The sequence below is a fragment of the Balaenoptera acutorostrata genome, chromosome 15 (genome assembly GCF_949987535.1).
Source record: "Balaenoptera acutorostrata chromosome 15, mBalAcu1.1, whole genome shotgun sequence".
NCBI lineage: Eukaryota > Metazoa > Chordata > Mammalia > Artiodactyla > Balaenopteridae > Balaenoptera > Balaenoptera acutorostrata.
In genome coordinates, this window is record NC_080078.1 from 49,163,102 (window position 1) to 49,182,654 (window position 19,553).

At 41.5% G+C, this 19,553-nt stretch overlaps 1 protein-coding gene across 8 annotated transcripts in view; it reads left to right on the forward strand.

The window, feature by feature from the left end:
* TASP1 (taspase 1) overlaps window positions 1-19,553 on the forward strand; it is a 237,763-nt gene that overhangs the window by 177,893 nt on the left and 40,317 nt on the right. For 6 of the 8 annotated variants that reach the window (XR_003622916.2, XM_007165264.2, XM_057530050.1 and 3 more), the window contains one exon: window positions 12,453-12,563. The exons of the other annotated variants lie outside the window; for them this stretch is intronic. Coding sequence is in view for 5 of the 6 variants with exons in the window: in XM_007165264.2 (XP_007165326.1) it covers window positions 12,453-12,563 (111 nt within the window). In the remaining variant the exon portion in view is untranslated. The remainder of the gene's footprint in view (window positions 1-12,452; window positions 12,564-19,553) is intronic. 8 annotated transcript variants of the gene reach the window in all.

Genomic DNA, 19,553 nt, shown 5'->3' on the forward strand with positions numbered 1-19,553 from the left:
ATGTCACATTTCCTTGACTAAAATCCACATGGCCCCAGCATTTGTAGGTGTCAAGAATGTAACTAACTGCATCTGTAGGCTTTCCTCAGAGAAATTTATCAGGACACCATGACTCTAAGCAAAATCACAATTAATTTTATTAAAGTATGTTCATATGAAAATTCCAGTGAGAGTAGGAGGCAAGAATACTAAACAAGTCTATTTTTAAGGTCATATGAAAAAATCACATGAAAGTAAAAAAGAATATTGTGCAAATAATGAATAATGTGAAAATAATGAATAATGAGAGGAAAATAATGAACAAGCAGAGGCCCAGTCAGATAGAATATACTATAAAACTATAATAAAGCCAGTTGGTATCTGTATGGGAATAGTTTCATCAGTGGAACAAAGGACAATCTAGGTGTAGATGCACATATATATGAGAATGTAATATGTGATTAAAAATTCATTTCAAGTCAGTGGGTAAGAGGTGAATTTTACAACAAATTTCTATTGGTCAATAAGGCGAGATCTCCACTGCAGTCCTTACACCAAAATTAATTCCAGATAGACTGAAGTTTTTAAATATAAAAGCTGAAATTTTAAAGCACTAACAGAAAACATGGACAACTTATTTTCGTAATTTTGGGTTACATAAGGCCTTTCTGAAAAACTCCCAACACAGAAGCCATAAAGGAAAATGACTGATAAGTTTGACCACATAAGCATTAAAAACTTCTCTATTACCAAAAAAAAAAAAGTCATAGACAAAATCAAAAGATATATGATAAACCGAGGAAAAATATTTACAATACATATGACCAAGGAATTTAACAAATTAGTAAGAAAAAAATCCAAGAACCCAGTAGAGAAATGGGTAAAGGAAATTTTCGGTTTGGGATTCTGTTTGTTTTGTACGACAGAAACCCAGCTATAGGGGCTTAAAAGGGGGCTTTCCTTTTCTCACCTAAGAAGTCTGACAGCCCAGAGGTGGCACAGTGGCCACACAGTGCACTGGTGGGGTCTAGAGTCTCTTCATGTTTGGCTCTCTTTATGGGTGGCTTCATTCTTTGTTCCACCTCTAGGCACCACGTCCGAGGCAAATGGCAGCAGCCAATAAGATACATGCTAATCAGGTCTGCCCTTTAACAAGCTCTGCTATCAACTCTGCCCCTTAGCCTGCCAACTGCAAAGGAGTTTGGGAAGCTGGACAAACTTCTGTCCCAAACAAACAAAAGGTTTGTCTGAAAGGAAGAAAGGGAGAATGGCTAATGGGTAGGCAACCAGTTGTGTGTGTCACAGATCTGAAAGCAACTCACAGATAAGGAGATACAAATGGCTCATAGACATTGAACATTTTTCATAATTAAATAAATGCAAAACAAGCAACAATCAGATATCATTTTTCATGTATAAGATTAGTAGTAATCAAACAGTTTGCTGATGCCTAGTTTTGGTAAGGTTATGGGGAAACGGGCCCTCTCAAACACTTTCCTATGCGTATAAATCTTCTTAGAAGGCCGTTTGGGAACCTGTAGCAAATAATTTCAGTGAATATGCTGATTGATTCATCAGCTCTACATTGAGAAGTGTATCCTGTATATTCATACATGTATGAAAGGTAAATGTCCAGGTGTCTACTGCAGCATTATTTGTAATGGCAACAAACAAACAAAACTAGAAATGACCTAAATGCCCACCACTAGGGAACTAATTAAAGAAGTGATAGCATATATGTCCAAGAGTATAGTCATTGTTAAAAAGGGTGAGCTAAATTTGTGTGTGCTGATATGGAAGGATCTCCAAGTTAAATTATTAAATTTTAAAAGCCAGAAACAGAATAGTTTATGTAACATGGTCCAACTGAGTGAAAAATTGAGAAAGGATGTGTGTGTCAGTATGGATAATTTCAGAAAGGCTATACAGGGGGCTCTTGGTGGTACTCACCTCTTTGGAATGGCACTGCAGTAAGGTATGCTTTCACTTACAGTCAGTGTCTGCGGGGGGGTTTGGTTCCAGGACCCCCTGGTGATATAATCCTCAAGTCCCTTGTATAAAATGGTGTAGTATTTGCATATAAACTTACACACATCCTCCTGTCTGCTTTAAATCATCTCTAGATTACTTATAATATGTGAAAGAGTGTAAAAGCTATGTAAATAGGTGCTGGAGTGCAGCAATTTCAAGTTTTGGAATTTTTTTTTCAAATATTTTTGATCCACGGTTGAATCTGTGGATGTGGAACTTGTAGATACAGAGAGCTAACTGTATATTATTTTGTTTGTTTGTTTGAGTATTTAGAATCTGTATGTATAGTACATTTTTCTAAAGTACAGTAATAAATTGAAAATGTGCCTTTTGTCAGGGGAGAGTCAAGAGAGTTAATAATCAGTAGGGACACCAGCCATTAACAGTCAGCTGAATACTAGCCCTTCCTTCTCTTGACTTGAAATGAGGAACACCCTGGTGGTTTGGCATGATTATATACGGGGATAGATTTCTTTACTACATTGGAAACATCATTGCCCCAAGGCCCCAGTACCTGTATTGCTGTTCTCTCACTTGGTTAGGTTTTTTTTTTTTTTTTCCTTCAGATGTCTCGCTAGTCATTTATTTATCATTATCCCAGGACAGAGAAGCTATCCCTGACCATCCTGATTAAAATGCTGTCTCCCTGTGTACCCACCATATTACTGTTATCTCCCCTATGCTGCTTGATTTTCCTTTCTACCACTGCTGGTATTTGTTTATTGTCTGTCATATCATAGATGACTTGGTGTCTTAGTCCAGTTGCGCTACCCACACAAAATACCACATACTGGGTGGTTTATAAACAAAAGAAATTTATTTCTCCCAGTTCTGGAGGTTGGGACTTCAAGATCCGGTGGCCCGTATTGTCAGGTGAGGGCCTTCTTCCAGGTAGCAGACTTCTCATTGTATCCTCACATGGCCAGAAGGGAAAGGGAACTTTCTTGGGCCTGTTTTATAAGCACACTAATCATGTTCATGAGAACTCTGTTCTTATGACCTACTCACCTCCCAAAGGCCACACTTCCTAATACTGTCACATTAGTTATTAGATTTTCAACATATGATTTTGAGGGGGCACAAACATTCAGACCATGTTGGATACAGATTTTGCCTTAATCATTGTGTACCCAAGGCCCCATAAACAGTGCTTGGCACAAGGTTGATTCTTAAATATTTTAAAGTGAATATTTACAAAATATGAAGCATTTGTTGAATGGATGTCGTACTTCTCAAATTCATGGCTTCTAGTCTAGCATTAATAAGAAAGTATGAACTGCGCCACCCACTGTACCCTCACGGAGGACACTTTACCTGGTCTGGACCCCTGTCTTCTGCCACTATCACCATTTCTGCCTTGCGACACTCCTGGAGATGGAAGTTCTGGCAGCTGTAACTGGTGGGAATGGTGTTCTCTACAACCCCCAGCAGCTTGGAGGGACCCCGCAGAGTCTGAGGGCAGAGGATCTTTGTCTTACTTGTTAACATTAACATGTAAAGTTCTAGGACCAGGGATGGTAAACCAGCCCTTTGGCTTCCCCTCCCGTGAGTCTTCAGTTCTCTGTAGGCTGCTCTAACCTGCTTCTCTGTCAGGGATTCACATTCTCATCCTGTCGTCGTTGCTTAAGGGTGAGTTTGTGGAATCCTTGATCCTTCCACATACAGGTAAAATGTTGGGCTGGAATATTCAGAAAAAGAAGATAACCCCCTGATCCTGCTTGAATTGCTTTGTGATTTTTTAAGTATTTTGTCTTTTCTCCTCAGCTGAATTGTTCCCTTGAGGACAGAAACCTTGTGTCAAATTAAAAAAAAAAATCTCCTGTCATTTCTAAAACAGTATCAGGTGTGTACATCCTATGTTTGGTTAAACCAACAAGCAGAGGCTTTAATGGAATCCTTAATTTGGTTTCTTGCTCCAAATCTTTGTGGCAGAATCAATAAATCTATTCAAAGACTGAAAGTCTCTCTGATATGTTTAGGTTCTGATTATAATTTAGAATTTTCTGTTTTGAAATAAATTGACTTTTCTTGTATTTCAGATTTTGTTAGGTAAGGGATTTCAAAAGGGTCATTGGCCACACTTAGCTCTCTTCAGCTCAACTCAACTAAACCCAACTCAGCTCTCCTCTCTAAGGAATTCAGTTGGAGTCTTTAAAACTATGCTTATCACCAGAAAACCACACATAATGATGACACTCTAGAGCTGTGGTAGAGGTGGGTTTTTGAGGGCAGGTGTGTCCTCAGGGTTTGTAGTGAGAGGATCTGGATCAGTCGTCTGGTGCCTCGCTCCCCTCTTCCCCTTTGTGTTTTCGTAGGTCATTTACCTTCCTGTGCCTCAGCTTCTTCCTTTCATTCCTTCGGTTTCTCATCTGCCAAATGAATGTAGTAATAACTGTCCCATTGGGATTTTTGTGGGAGCAGGGAAGGAGAGAATGCAGTTAAGTTAATGTACGTCTTATAGGATGATGGCGACAGTCTTGTAGACGTCTCCTCAGAGGTAGGATATAGTGGCACTTCATTAATGGCACTGTCACCTCTGAACTTAGGTACTAGCTCCTCTCGTTATGTTATGTGGTCTTCATGTCATTCTGCTATACTTCACATCCATGAAAGATATGGTAACTGAAGTGCATCTTTAGAGGAAAGGTGCTTGATCTTTCAGAAAGTATAAACTGTTATCCTGCTTTTGTGTCTAAGGAATATTTATAATCTCTCTTGTTTTTTTGAAGTTAGAGGTATATGTTTTCAGTAGGGAACATTCATTATTCCCTAGTCCATTTTCTTTCTCAGTTGACCTCCACACAAACCATGTCTCTCTCTCTCTCTGTCATTGTATCTCTTTTTCTCACTATATGTATAATTCCTTGAAGAGAAAATGCCATTCAAGTGGTTTGTTATCTAGACTTTAAAAAGAAGAAAGCAATACACAGAACTGTATTTAAAAGACAGAGATTCTTTGTTAAATGTGATGGGAAGGTAGAAGAATAGCAGCTACCTTCTGGCTACAAAATTACTCTCTTGATAGGTTCTCACATGTTGAAGAGGAAGTGTTGTATCACGTTTTGCAAAAGGAGCTCTAATGTTTTAGCTTGCTGGCATCCAGTAATGGCTGGTTGCTGCTGGTGGGGAGACAGGAATATTTAAAACTGAAAATACTCCTGCCCGTTAGAACTGTTAGAGACATTAGAGGTTACTAGTCCAGTCTCTCAGTTTTTCAGACGAGGGAAGAAAGCACGGTTCAGAGAGATAAAGTGGCTTGTCCAAGTTCGAGTAGACAGCACCAGTCTCCTGGTTGTGTAGCCCAGTCTTCTGTCCATTTGTGTTTTGTGGACATCTGTGGATTTGTCTGTCCATCCATGAGCCCACTCCACTGGACTCTTGGATAAAGTTGATTGCTCTAGGCTTAACCCCTAGGCAAAGCCAGGCCAGTCAGATTTCCCTATCTTCCGAAGTCTGATGGCCTCTGAGAATGTGAAACCTGATAAAGAGAGGAAGTCTCTCTGGTGGCGAAAGTTGTATCAGGTATACAGCTCTGGACCTATCCATAGATGGCCATTACCATCCATACAGAAGAAGCTGTTTCCAGCTGTTCCTGAAACCCATCACATCCCCACCCTTCCAGAAGTTTGTTTTTTTTTTTTTCCTCTTGGATTTTATGAGCCAGTGAATCCTCCTTTTTACTTAAAATCATTCTAATTGGGATTCTGGCACTAGCAATCAAAAGAATATGGATTAATATTCCCGCTAACTTCTCTACTTTAATACAGGGATTTTCTTTTCCAATTTCTTCAAATTCTTCATTCTTAAAGATATGGCACAAATACAGTAAGCAGGTGTCTCATTTGTTTACAGTCTGGATTTACAGTCTTAATGAATATCCAGATACACACATTTGATCACAGTGAATATGTTTCTTACCATCTGTAATTATAATTTCATTCCATAGTAGTTATAGATTTGGGCATTTAAAGAATCAATTTGAGATATTTTAGTAGGGTGAATGAAGCTTAATTTTTATTATTTCTTTGTTTCTATTAATCTTCTTTACTTTGTGCACCTACTTGCACATGGAACTTTGGATTGTCTTAGTTAATTTTTGCCCCCCCGAATTCCCTATTTGATTATAGAAAGCACTTATCACAGAGCCCAATGTCACTCTATGTTAATTTTTCTTACTGGGAAGAACAAGAAAGTGTTTCCTTTTACACAGACACTGTTTAACATTTTAACTTGGGAAATTGATACTCTATCACCACCACCATCCAATCACCGAATGTCAGTTGAGCACTAGTTCCAGCTGATGTAGGAGGTTAACCAGGTAAGTGCAGTAATAGATCTTGTTCAACATGATAATCTTTGAGAACCAGCAAAATGCTGAAGTGTGCTCCTACCCTTAACATTACTACCACCAAATGTTTAAATAGCACCTCAGAGGTTACAAAGTTAATATATAAATTCAACCCTCACAACAACCAAGAAAGATATCTTTTAATATCCATGATTTATAATTGAAGAAACTGAAGCATAGCATTTTTTTTAATATGTCTTGCTTAAGACCACACAGTTACTACCTTGAGAGTCAAAACAGGGGTTTTGGTCTGAGTCAGTGTCGTTTTTTTAAACACCACAGTGATAATATGAAATCTGACTACTTTCCATGAAAATTTTGGAATCTTCAAATATAGTACTTTAATCATTGTTTCATTAAATCTTTGAATGAATGCATATCAAGGGTGAGGAGCCCTGATTTAAGCTTCCATGGTGCCCAGGGGCCCCACCCCCTTTGAGCACGCATGTACTGTCTTGCCATCTTTGATACTGCACTTCAGTGGTGTAGGCAGGAGTGTGTGTGTGTGTGTGTGTGTGTGTGTGTGTGTGTGTGTAGGTTGGGGTTAGGGGAAGGTGGTGAATAAGTAGAAGTACTCCGTTAGTCTCTAAGAGGACCTCAAAGGTGAATCAGATACTCTCACTCCAAAGAGCTTGGGTCTGTATACAAGGCACTGGAGCTGAAGAATAGATTTCAGTTCATGGAGGGGAGGAGGAGGGAGCTGGGAAGGACAGTTCACAACAATGGGCCGAGGGGGAAGTCTTGGGGAAATGGAATATAGGAAGTCCAATTTGGCTGGACCACATGCTGTGCAAAAATAATAGGGAGATAAGGTTGGGAAGAGAGAGGAGGTCTGGGCCCGGCTAAGGAGTTTAGACATTATTCCATGAGCAGTTGGGAGTCATTGAAAATTTCTGAATGGTTTAACGGTATGATCATAGCTGGGGTGCGTATTTCTTATTAGAGTAAACTTTGATATCAGTTTCCCATGCCCATATCCATCCTATGAACAGCCATATTGGTTCTGCTTGCAGAACGTATCCCAGACCCACCCTCTGCTGACCGTCTCCACTGCCACCAGGCTCACCCAAGCCACTGGCGTCTCACAACCAAGCTCTTTTAGTGGCTTCCTGCTTCCACACTTGCCCTGCCCATCTGTTCTGCACAGCAGAGTAACCTCCGACAAACACAAATAAAAACCATCACTGACCTGGTTAAAGCCCGCTGTCATCTTTTCATCACACTTGGAATAAAATCCAAGCTCCTTGCTGGGCCTTCTCTAACCTAATGTGACGTGGCCCCGCTTCCCTCTGAACTTAGATTCTACCCTCCCTCCCCCTCCTTCACTTGGCTTTGCCACTCTAGCCTCCTTTTATTTCCTGAACTTCCAGACTCCTTCCCACCTCTGGGTATCTGCATTTGCTGGTTCATCCGCCTGGAATGTTCCTTCCCCGGATCTTCACATGGTTAGCACCTTATCAAAGATGCCTTCCCCGACCGTTGATGTAAAGTATTAGACCCAGTCATGCCCGACAACACTTGCCTGGATTCATTTTCTTCACCACACTTCCTACTAACTGGGTGGATTTCCTTGTTGATTTGTGACTTTATTACTTGTCTCCCAATCTGCTCAACTCGATGTGAGCAGATACCTCATTTGTTCGCTGCCGTGTCCCCAGTGCCCGACGAGCCCTGGCGCATCGTACACATTCATTGGATTAATTTCTGTAAGAGGTGAGTGACTGGATCAGGAAGGACAAGGAGAGTGCATGGGGTCCTGTCGGTGGGCATGACGGGGAGGAGGCAGGCACAGGCGCACCCACAGAGAACTGACAGGACTTGACGTGGTTTGAAGAGTTGAGTCATTGGAGAGGGAAGAGGTAGAAGGTTCTGAGCTTGGGTGAACTGTGAGGACCCCAGGAGAAGTGACCAGATTTGGTGACAAAGGAGCAATTGTAGAGGTGCCAAGACTTTGAGTGCAGGTGGGGTGGAGCTCTCCAGCAGGCGGTTGGGCTGTAAGCTTATCCAGAGTTTCCTGTTCCTGAGAGGCTTTGCTGCAAAGCAGGCAGAACAATGGGCTTCAAGAGACCGGGGTGGGGGGCGGGGGGGGAAGCCTTCCTCCTCAACTGTGGCGTGGCTGTGACTTGTCATTGAACCCCTCTGAACCTCAGCTTCTTCATCTGTAAAGTGATCATAAAATGCCTTCTCGGGGTGGTTCTGAAAATTAAACTATAGAACATGGAACTAGGGCCTGACACAGTGTAGTTTCTCAGTGACTGTTAATTCTCTGTCTCCTTTCCCTCTTGTCTAAGAGGCTGAGGAGTAAAAACTTTACCCTAGTTCCGCAGTATAAATCTGTGTTGCTTTTCTTTGCAAAGCAATGTGTGTGTGTGGTTTAAAAAGACAAGCAGTACCCCCAGGCTTACACTGAAAACGAGTAGTTCCCTGTCCCAACCCTCCACAGCCCCCCCGTTTTCCTCTCCCTGGAGGCTACTACTTTTAACTCTCTTAGCTATTTTTTTCTCAAACTTACATCTATAATTCAATATAACATGCTTATACTACTATTTCTTGATTTTTCAATTTTAAATATTATTTGGATATCAGATTTAGATGTTACCATCTTCACTTCAGGGAAGGCAAGGACTTAGTAGTTCCTTCATACTTCCAACTTCAAACCTACACTCACCCACACAGGCCTTTTCTCCTCTTAATGTATTATATCCCTATTTTCCAGTTCATCAGTATCGCGAGTTTATATTTTTTACTCTAGCTGTTGACATCTGAACTACATAGTGGGCTGTGATTCTATTTCATTTCCTGTAGAAATTTTTATTTCTTCTGCAGTTATTATTTGCCTCACTTTTTTTTTTTTTTACCAATCACTCTTTCATTCTCAGTCTTCCCACAAAATCTGAAACATTTCTTCTCAATAATTTCAAATGCAACATGTATCTTGTATGTTTAATTTTTTCCCCTCCTTGGAAATACCTTTCCAGCTTCCTCTGGCTTTCTGCTGTTTTGGTCTGTTGGCTTTCCAAGCCTGTGTGTAGCCGTGCTTCACCCAGGAATACTTTTGTCTTGTTTTGGATCCCCTGTTTGCAGCTCTTCTTTTCTTTCTCAATATTTTCGTTGCTCCTTCATTTTGCTGAGGCACATTCATCCTATAGCTTTCTGAGAAAGAGTGCACAGGAGGTGAATTCTTTGAGACTTTGTTGAGCTTTATTCTCCTTTCACGCTTGATGGACATTTTGGCCAAGGGTAGAATTTTAGGTTGGAAATAATTTTCTCTCAGCATTTTGAAGATAATACCTCCTAATCTTCTAGTTCCCAGTGTTGCTGTTGAGAAATCCGATGCCATTATGATCCCCTTGCCTTCCCTGTGATCTTTTTTCCCCATTTGGAAATTTTTAGACCTTTCTCTCTTTCCTCAGTATTTGATATTTCATAGTGATATGTCTTCATGGCACTCTTTTTTTTATTTTTTCCCATGAGTTGTGCTGGGAGGTTCATGAGCCTTTTCAGTCTGAACACTCATCCTTCAATTCTTGGAATTGCTTTTTAATTATTTTTTGAAATTTCTTCCCTTTCATTTCTTTTATTTTCTCTCTTTGAAATTCCTCTTATTCAAGTATTGGATCTTCTGGCCTGTTCTTCTGATTTAAAATTTTTTTTTTCTCTCATTTCTCATTCTGTCTTTTTTGTGTTTCTCTTTTTTCTTTTTCTTCTTCTTTTTCTTTTTTTTGGCTGCGCCATGCAGCTTACAGGATCTTAGTTCCCCGACCAGGGATCAAAACCGGCCCTCACAGTGAAAGCGCTGAGTCCTGACCACTGGACCACCAGGGAATCCACCTCCCCTTTTTTTTTTTTTTTTTTTTAAAGAAATTCACGTTCTTTTATTTATTTATTTATTTATGACTGTGTTGGGTCTTCGTTTCTGTGCGAGGGCTTTCTCTAGTTGTGGCAAGTGGAGACCACTCTTCATCGCGGTGCGCGGGCCTCTCACTGTCGCGGCCTCTCTTGTTGTGGAGCACAGGCTCCACATGCGCAGGCTCAGCAATTGTGGCTCACGGGCCCAGTTGCTCCGTGGCATGTGGGATCTTCCCAGACCAGGGCTCGAACCCGTGTGCCCTGCATTGGCAGGCAGATTCTCAACCACTGCGCCACCAGGGAAGCCCCCCTTTTTTTTTTTTTTAATTGTTCTTCTGATCAAAGTGTTTGCCTAAGTTTTCCCTCTGTTATGTTTTTGCTTGTTTGCTTTCTGTGTTTCCTGGAGGCCTAATGGAAACAACTAGTGATCCTAGGTTGTCTAAGTACCAAGAAGCTGACCTGAAAACCTTCTGTGTATGAGTCACACTTGTCATCTGGAAGCCCTCCCCATAAGGCAAGGACAAGCTATGTTTTTAGGTTCTCTCAAATAGGTCTTTACTCTTGAGCTGGTTGGAACTGAGATTGGAAATACTCTTGAGACTGGAAAGGAATTATCCAGTCTCTTGCTTGGAGGATATCAGCCTACCTCCTTGCATCCTGAGAGCCTGTGAGTGAAGGGAGCTGGTTATTTCACTGTTTAACATAAAGGCTCCCCTTTAGCCCCTGTTTTCAGCGTGGAGCCTCCCGTCTGCCCTGGGCTGAGCCTGATGACCCCAAGTCTCAAGTCCCTCTGGTTCAGCATTTCTAGAGAGTAAATGTCCTGCTTTCTCTAGGGTTAGGGAGAAGTAACTTCCTCTCTAGGTAGGAATCTGGGGCTCGAGGTCAGGGGTCGGCAAACTTTTTCTCTGAAGGGCCAGAGAGTAGATTTTAAACTTTGTGGGCTACACTGTGGTCTCTACCACATATTCTTCTCTTCCTCTTCCTTCTTTTTTTCTCTCTCTTAAAAAAAAAAGTTTAAAATGTAAAACACTCTTCGCTTGCAGACAGCACAAAAACAGGCTGTAGAGCAGGCAGGTCATAGTTTACCAACCCCTGGTCTAGAGGATCCTCTGGGACACTCTCAACCAACCATCTTTATTCCAGGCCCACCCTGCACCCCTGCCTTCAGAAGAACTTGATGCCTCCAATTTCTGGTCCTTTTTCGGTTTTATGACAAAACTGGATGGCTTCTTACAGGTGTCCCTCGACTCCAACCAGCCTCCCCGCCCCCCCACCCACCCACCCATGGAAGCTTAGGTTTCAGCCCTCCCAGGTCCACTAGGTGAGCAACTGCTTGTCCGTCTTCTTTCTGTTTTCTAAAAGGTCAGTTTTTTTCTTGTCTCTCTCTCTGTCCTTATTAGGCCATGCCTTTTTTCCCTTCCCTTTCCCCCAGTTTACTGGGATTTGAGAAAGGAGTGGAGATAAATGCATGTGTTTAATCTACTGAGTTTAACCAGAAGCTCCCCCCAAATCCAATTTGGTTGGTTTTTATTTTTATTACTTTCTTTGATAGTGCTTGGACTCATTTTGCATTTGTTCTCCACGTGCTCCCTTGCTATGCCAGATGTTCGAAGAAGATGTCCTTGGGGAGCAAAAATGAGGGGTTTTAAAAAGCAGCGTTCCTGAAATGCTCACAATGGTTTAGTTTGTGTGAGATCTCTGCGAAGCATGGTTGTTTCTAACCACCAGACTCTCATAATAGAAATACAGTTTCACCCTTATTTGTGTAAACCATCAGGAGCATTTTTAAATGCTCATTTTTAAATTTTTAAATTTTTAAACAATAAGTTTAAAGTTGAATTTAAGGTAGTAAGTCAAAGCTTTTGGTGGCATGCCTCTGACAGCAGGGAGAGCCTGGTAAGTGATCCCTAAGAGCTGATCAAAGGGAGCTGCTGAGCATTTTTTCCTGTATTTGTGTTTTGGGCCTTTAATCTGGCAGCGTTTCCAATTCCATTCTGAATATGGTCATGCACACTCCACCCCCAGTCAAGTCTTCTTGGAGGCGTCTGGCACTGTCTTTGCCTGTTCAGGCACAAGCCTGCCTTTGCTATCCTGCCTGTACAAGGTACGAACAATGGCGAGTGTCAGAAAGTGGGCATCTTTCAAGAACTTATTCATACCACACGTTTGTTCCAGTAAGCAAATGAAAATTGAAAGGGAAAAGAGTAAAATTAACTGAAAATGACCACTAGTCATTTCTGCCTAGGCTCACCTTTCCTGGCCAGCGAAGACGGCGTGCTCGGAGGAGTGATTGTCCTCCGATCCTGCAGATGTTCTGCAGAGCCTAACTCCTCCCAAAATAAGCAGACGCTTCTGGGTAAGTTAGACAAACACATTACGTGGGTGTCTTTCTCTTTCATTTTTTCCAAGAGATGGAAAGATTTATATCCTTAAGTCGATCATTTTAACCTATGGTTGGGCCAGGTTGCTCTATTGATATGTAAACATCTCTATTCCACTGCCCTTTTTGCCTAGGTCAACATCTACAAGGTGAATATTCATTTCGGAGTATATGCTTATAGCATATTTTTCAAATGGACTTAGCACCTAGCACCTTTACTAAAGCCCAGTATTAAGACTATCGGACCATGTATTTATCCCCTGCCTTATTTGACAGAGCGTTGGAGATGACCCATAGCAATATACACAGTAACATAGAGAGAAGCTTCTTCCTGTTCCCCTCCCCAAAAGGAATCAGAACCATGTGAAGAGCTACTGGCCTAGAAGTCCACCCTGGCTCCATGGCTTATTAGCTGTGATGCCTTTGCACATCATTCTCACTGTTCTATGCCACTTCCTCATCTGTGCAATAAGGATATCTGCCCTGCCCTTCTTATGGAAGGGTCCCATGAGTATTTTGCAGATCTTCAGATGTCCATCCAGATGTGTGATTTCGTGTTTAGCAAAGCATACCAGTGGGGATGGAGCCCAGCCCGCCCTCCGTTTGCCATGGCACAAACTTGTGGGGCTGCTTCTGCCCATGGGGGTGCCTTTTTCTAATTCATTCATCCAGAGGGGTGCACTTTAAAAAATCTGCATAAAGGTGCCACATAAGCTAGCAGGGAGCCCTATATGTTATTTTTGTTTTTGGTTGACTTTTTAATCGAAGTGTACACGCAGAAAAAATTGTTAACTACAACTGCGTGGCAATTACAAACTGAACCCACCCATGTGACCAGCATCTAGATAAAAAATAGAACTTTACTGCAACCCTAAAAGCTCCCACATAACCCCTCCCAGTCTCTACCCCTTTCAAAGTTAACTACCATGCTGACTTCAAACATCATGATTAGTTCTATTTGATTTTATATTTTGTATAAATGGAATCATAGAATATGTATTCTTGGTGTCTAATGTCCTCAAGGAAATGTTAAACCTGTTAGATTCATCTACGTTACTTGTGACAGTAGTTTGTTCACTTTCATTGCTGTATAGTATTACATTACGTATGGTTATAGCACTCTGTAGTTATCCATTCTTCTCTACGTATTTTTTTTTTTATATATATAAGCACTACAAATCATTCTCAGGGATGTGGTACTTCAGCTCTTTGTGTAAAATTCCTTTTATCAAGTATGGTTGGTACCTGATCTGTATTGTATGATTGTTGTGAATTGCTGTAGTACAAGTCCCTACATATCTTGAGGTTTTATAAGCCTGTAAAATAGAAGACTGAGCATTTCTTATGAGAATAAAAAGTATTTTTTCTATAAAAGCCCGAAGAACTTTCATAAAATCTCTCCTCTCATTTGTCAAAGAAAAAAAAAATGCACTTTTATAGAAAATGCCTCTTTCTCCACCTGGACTCTCATTACCAACTTCATTGTTTTTCATGCTATATTTTCTTTCTCTTTCCACCCACTACACTTGGTACCCAGGTTGCTCCTGGCAAATGTTTTGTTTGTTTGTTTGTTTGTTTTTAATGGCCATCGTTTGTTAAACTGAGGCAAGCAGCCACTTGCTTCTTCGGTATCTTAATCATTGTCAAAACCTTTGAATATCTTCCACAGTTAGGTAGCAGGGAGTTTGCTTTTAAAATATGCAGAGGAGGTACCTGGGCCTTCCATAAAAACTCAGAATAAGTCTTTAGTACTGGGAGGCAGGATGGAGGACAGTTATTAAAACTGCTTCATAGACTGTTGCTAGAATAGAGTTTCTGTACTTTACTGAGCCTGGACTCTTGTCCATTCAGGTTAATCCTGAAAATTGTAAGGGTTTTTTTTTTGGTTGTCCTTTCATTTTTGGTGGTGTAGTATAGAAATGCATATTTAAGGATAAGTCATAGAATTTTAGCTCATATTAAATAGTTTTTATCACCAAAGTAGTAATTTGTAAACCGATTCCTACTCTCTGTCTCAAGGAGGAGAATGAAAACTGTCAATTTATGAAATAAGTGAAATCTTGCCATTTGTTAAAGTTAGCTAGAGGGACTGATGTTTGTGAAGTTTATCTACTAAAACCTGGTGAACTTAGGCTCCTGTCAACTTATAGGTGCTACCAGTGACGTGGGTTTTTACATATTTTGCTTTCAGAAAGTTACATATGTTCAGTGGGTGGTGAGAAAGTAAACGTGGAACAGAAGGATAGAAAGAAGATGTGAAAGTCACCTTTGCCACCCAGTTCCCAGAGCCGCCAGCTTCTGATTCTGGTTATTCTCACGGGATTCACCTTCACTCTATAGAATGTGCTTATGCTTCTGTTTCTCAATCAGTAACTAGTGACTCCTTCGGGGGAAAAAATTATGAACATAACTCATACCATTCCCCACCACCTTTCTACATGACTTTTTTTTCTTTTCTTTTCTTTTCTTTTCTTTTCTTTTCTTTTCTTTTCTTTTCCTTTCTTCCTTCCTTCCTTCCTTCCTTCCTTCCTTCCTTCCTTCCTTCCTTTCTTTCTTTCTTTCTGCGTTGGGTCTTCGTTGCTGCACGCAGGCTTTCTCTAGTTGCAGCGAGCGGGGGCTACTCTTCATTGCGGTGCACGGGCTTCTCATTGCAGTGGCTTCTCTCATTGTGGAGCACAGGCTCTAGGCGCGCGGGCTTCAGTAGTTGCAGCACGCGGGCTCAGTAGTTGTGGCTCACGGGCTCTAGAGCACAGGCTCAGTAGTTGTGGCACACGAGGTTGCTCCGTGGCATGTGGGATCTTCCCGGACCAGGGATCGAACCCGTGTCCCCTGCATTGGCAGGCGGATTCTCAACCACTGCGCCACTGGGGAAGCCCCTCCACATGACTTTTGTGAGAACTCTAACTTGAAATCGTATATTTATTATATTTTATTTCAACTGTAATGCACTATTTCTTGATTCAGCAACTTTCTATCATCTCTGCCAACCATCCCTCACCCCTTGGACTATGTAAGTTTCCTTCCTCTTCCTCCCTGACTCCCAACCCTCACCTCAGCCTCTAGCAACCATGCCATTATTGTCATAGATAGTAACATTTGCATTCTGTCCTACAGGCAGCTTGCCTTCTATGCTCTGATTAGATGTTGATCCCAAACAGTGACAATTAGTACCAGCATTGACAGTATCAAGATTATATAAATATTATTCACTGCAGATTCCAGTAGTGGAAGATTAGACCCATCAGAAGGGAAGTGTCTGCCATAAGCCTCTGCCTGTAAAGGGAGAATGTTTCAAACATCAAGCTCAAGTGGGTTCTCCTGTGCTTTACCAAGTTAATTGCTCCAGATCAGGCCGCAACTTAATTTGCTTCATGTTTGGACCATGACTTCTCATTTATCACTTTATAAAACTCTCATGAAAGTATAACTTCATAAACTCGTGGTTCCTTAATGTTTGGTAATATCTAGCAACCAGGAGGCTCAGAAATCTTTCTTTCCTACACATCGAAATAAAACAAAACAATTCCCCAAATAAAAAAAAAAAAAAGACAACACACAAAACACTTAACTGCTGTATGTTGTTCGATCACTTTTTTTGTCCCAAGAATAGTATAATCAAAACAATCTCTAACTTGAGCTTTTTCCGTATTCACTCTTTTCTGAAAATCATCAATAGCATTTCCATTACGCCACAAAAGCAGTTTCAATCAGACCCCATCGCTACTTGATGGAGTTTCCAGGAAGCCATTACCCAGCCTCCCCTCTTGACAAATACATCAATTACAAGGGCCCCAGTGGGCCGCTTCTAGAGTGGGATGACTCAAATACATGCCCTTTCAAGGTTTGTCCTTTGTTTACTGATTCATGAATACAGTTGGAGAATCTCAGGTAGAGAGGAACTTTCAAAGTCCTCTTGTGTGACCTCGTTATGTCCATAAATTGTTCGAGAGAGATGGAGCTTAATTCCTCTCCACTTGTGACTCTCTTCCAATATGTCAGAGTGACAATGTGTGACTTCTGAGGCGAGGTCAGAAAAGGCAGTGGGCCTTCCTTCTCGCTTTCCCGGTTGGATCACTCACTTCACGAAAGACCAGCTGCCATGTCATGAGGACACTCAAGCAGCACCAAGGCAAGGCCCCTTTGGCAAAAAAACTATGACCGCCTTCCAACAGCCAGCGAGGCACTGGGGCTTCCTGCCAACAGCCTCAGCTCCGAGTGAGCCTGCAGATGCCTAAGGCCCTGGGCAGATTTCTAGACTGAAATCTCATGAGATCCTAAAAAGAACCACCCAACACAGCCACTCCTGAACTCCTTATCCACAGAAACTGAGATAATAAATGTTTATTGTTTTAAACCGCTACAGTTTGGGGTAATTTATGTATGCAGCGATAGGTAACAAATAAACCTTTTAAATGCTTTCACTGCCAAATGGTCCTCTGGTTTGTCTAAAGAACTACAGGGACAAATCAGGAGCTCTGTTGCATCTTCAGGCAGCTCAGACTGTCAAGACTTCCGTTTGCATCAGTGATTCCACTTCTCTGCTTTGGGATCCCCTTGGACAAATGTGATTGGCGCCCTTTTACTTTGCAGGCCCCTAATCACTCTTTTGCAGACTGTCTCCTAAGCCTCCCCAACCTCTAGGCTCCCCACCTCTATCTGTCTCCCACCTCCATCCTGCCACCAGACGTCTCTCCCTCTATCGTACATCTGTAGTGGCCCAGAGAACCTGACCACGGGCTCAGAAACAGGGGCAGTCGGGGGAGAAGCAGGCTGCCCTGAAGCAGAAAGAGCCAAAATGAGAACCTGACCGAATTGTGGCTTAGAGAGCCACACCAACCCCAGGGTCAGAGGGGTGGTGGCCAAAACAAGAGCCGCAGAAGTATATGTAACTAGTGTAATATAAGTTTAAACTAAATGTTGAGTAACTTTCTATGTATGCTAAAATAAAGCAAAACATGTATCTCTTACTATCGCTCCCATGTTCCCTATATTTAATTCTTCAATGAGGAAACACACACATGGTCACACTCACTCCTACCTCTGCTGGACATTTCCCTAGAAGATTGATGGGAAATGCCCAAATCACTTGTTGGGAAAAGCCCTCCCTGATCTGGCTCCAGAACATGCTTTCAGTGTCATTTCCTACTAGTCCTCCTTTTTCTCCACTCATCTCCGATGACCTGAGTTCTGGCAACTCCAAATTGCTTGGTCTTCTTCCAAAGGGTCATATTTTTCCCCCAGTAACTTTCACATGCTATTATTACCTGTGCTTGGAAAGCCCTGAGCTAATTACATTCCTTCTTTAAGACCCAGGACAGATAGGAATCTCCTCAGAATCCTTTGGAAGCCCTTTCCCCAGGTAATTTGTTCCTTCCTTGTGCTCTTTTTGCAACATATAATTTCTGTCCTTTGTAACAGTCACCATGACATCTTAGACATGTATTAAAATGTCTGCCCCTCCCTCTAGGCCAGCACTTCTTAACCTTTATTTTTGGAACTCAGTTATTTGAAAGAAATAGGTCACAGGTCTTTGAGCCGCAGTGACTCACATGGAGGGTTACAGAGGTTGGAAATATCTTAAAGAAGGTTCCTCTGTCTCTGAGCATCACACCACCAGATTGTGAATCATTGGAGTGCAAGGACTGGGTCATAACCAGCTTTGTACCCACCCTCCACTGTAGGCTCCCAGGAATTATTGGAGGAATAAATTAAGTGCCACATGGAATTTCTTTTGTGATTATTTAGCAGATATTTTTTAAAGAAATTGACCACTATTCCAGAAAAGTGAAATGTCACATAAAATATCCTCACATGCTCTTAACAAACAAACAATATGGGTCGGAAATGTTGGATAATGATGAGTGTTGGGGAACAAGAAGATTTGGAGACAGTTTAAACGGATCCCAGAAGACAGCCTTTGCAAACAGCCTTGTAAAAGGACAATTTGGACGAGAATGTGTTTGCAACACCCATCCCACCAACTCCCACCCCCCAGATCATGAGATGCTGGCAAAGCCCAGCCTACAAATCACTGCTTTAACACAAAGCAAATGCTTGTTCCTGGAATGAAACAGCTGAAAATCATTAATTTTCTCTCTGCTTTTAGAGAAAAAATATATATATTTTTACCTGCTAAAGTACAATTACATGTTTTCCAGGCCTCTACAGAAGTGCTTTATTGAGGCTGCTGTATATAGTATGGTTAATAATTGTATAAACAAAGGCATATCAAGCCTTCCAGTGGAAAAAATTCTTTTCCATTTTAAGCTTATGAGTCAATACAAGTAATTAGAATATATGCAAATATATGGCATGAACAACCAATCTCACTATATGGGTGCATTTTTTCCCTTGTAGCCTGCCCTCACTGTGCTGATGGGAAGCCTGACAGACCCTGTGAAGTTCAGAGGTTCCTACCTTAGAGTGGTTAATAGGAAGCAGTGAGTATGAGGATCAATGCGAAATAGACTCCATATATTTAAGGAAAATCTTAAGCAATTCAAGACAGGAGACATAGGGGCTGGTAAGGGTGAAAACGCTGTATGTTCGGCCAGTGGCCTTTGCGCCAAGCCTGTCTGTGTTGCAGGCCTTCTTGCTAAATAGACTGAAGGCCCACACTTCAGCTTGAGCTTGGTCATCTGATGAGCACACGTAATAATTGTTACTTTCCCATCAAGTCACCCTCACCTCACTCACGGAGTAACTTCAGGTTCTTTGCTGCCCAGGAATATGTTCATGGTGCTGATAATGAAGTTTTATGCATGATATTGTTTCTACTGTCCAGCTACTCCTTTTTTTCCCCTGGGTTTTCATCTTTATTGTGAAATGTTTCATGTATTTTTAAAAGAATGTAATAAATTTGTAAGTTATAAAGGATAATAGTGAAATGAACACCTGTGGACCCACCACCCAGCTTAAGAAATTGCCCATTACCCATATCTCTGAAGCCCCCATGTGGGCCTATCT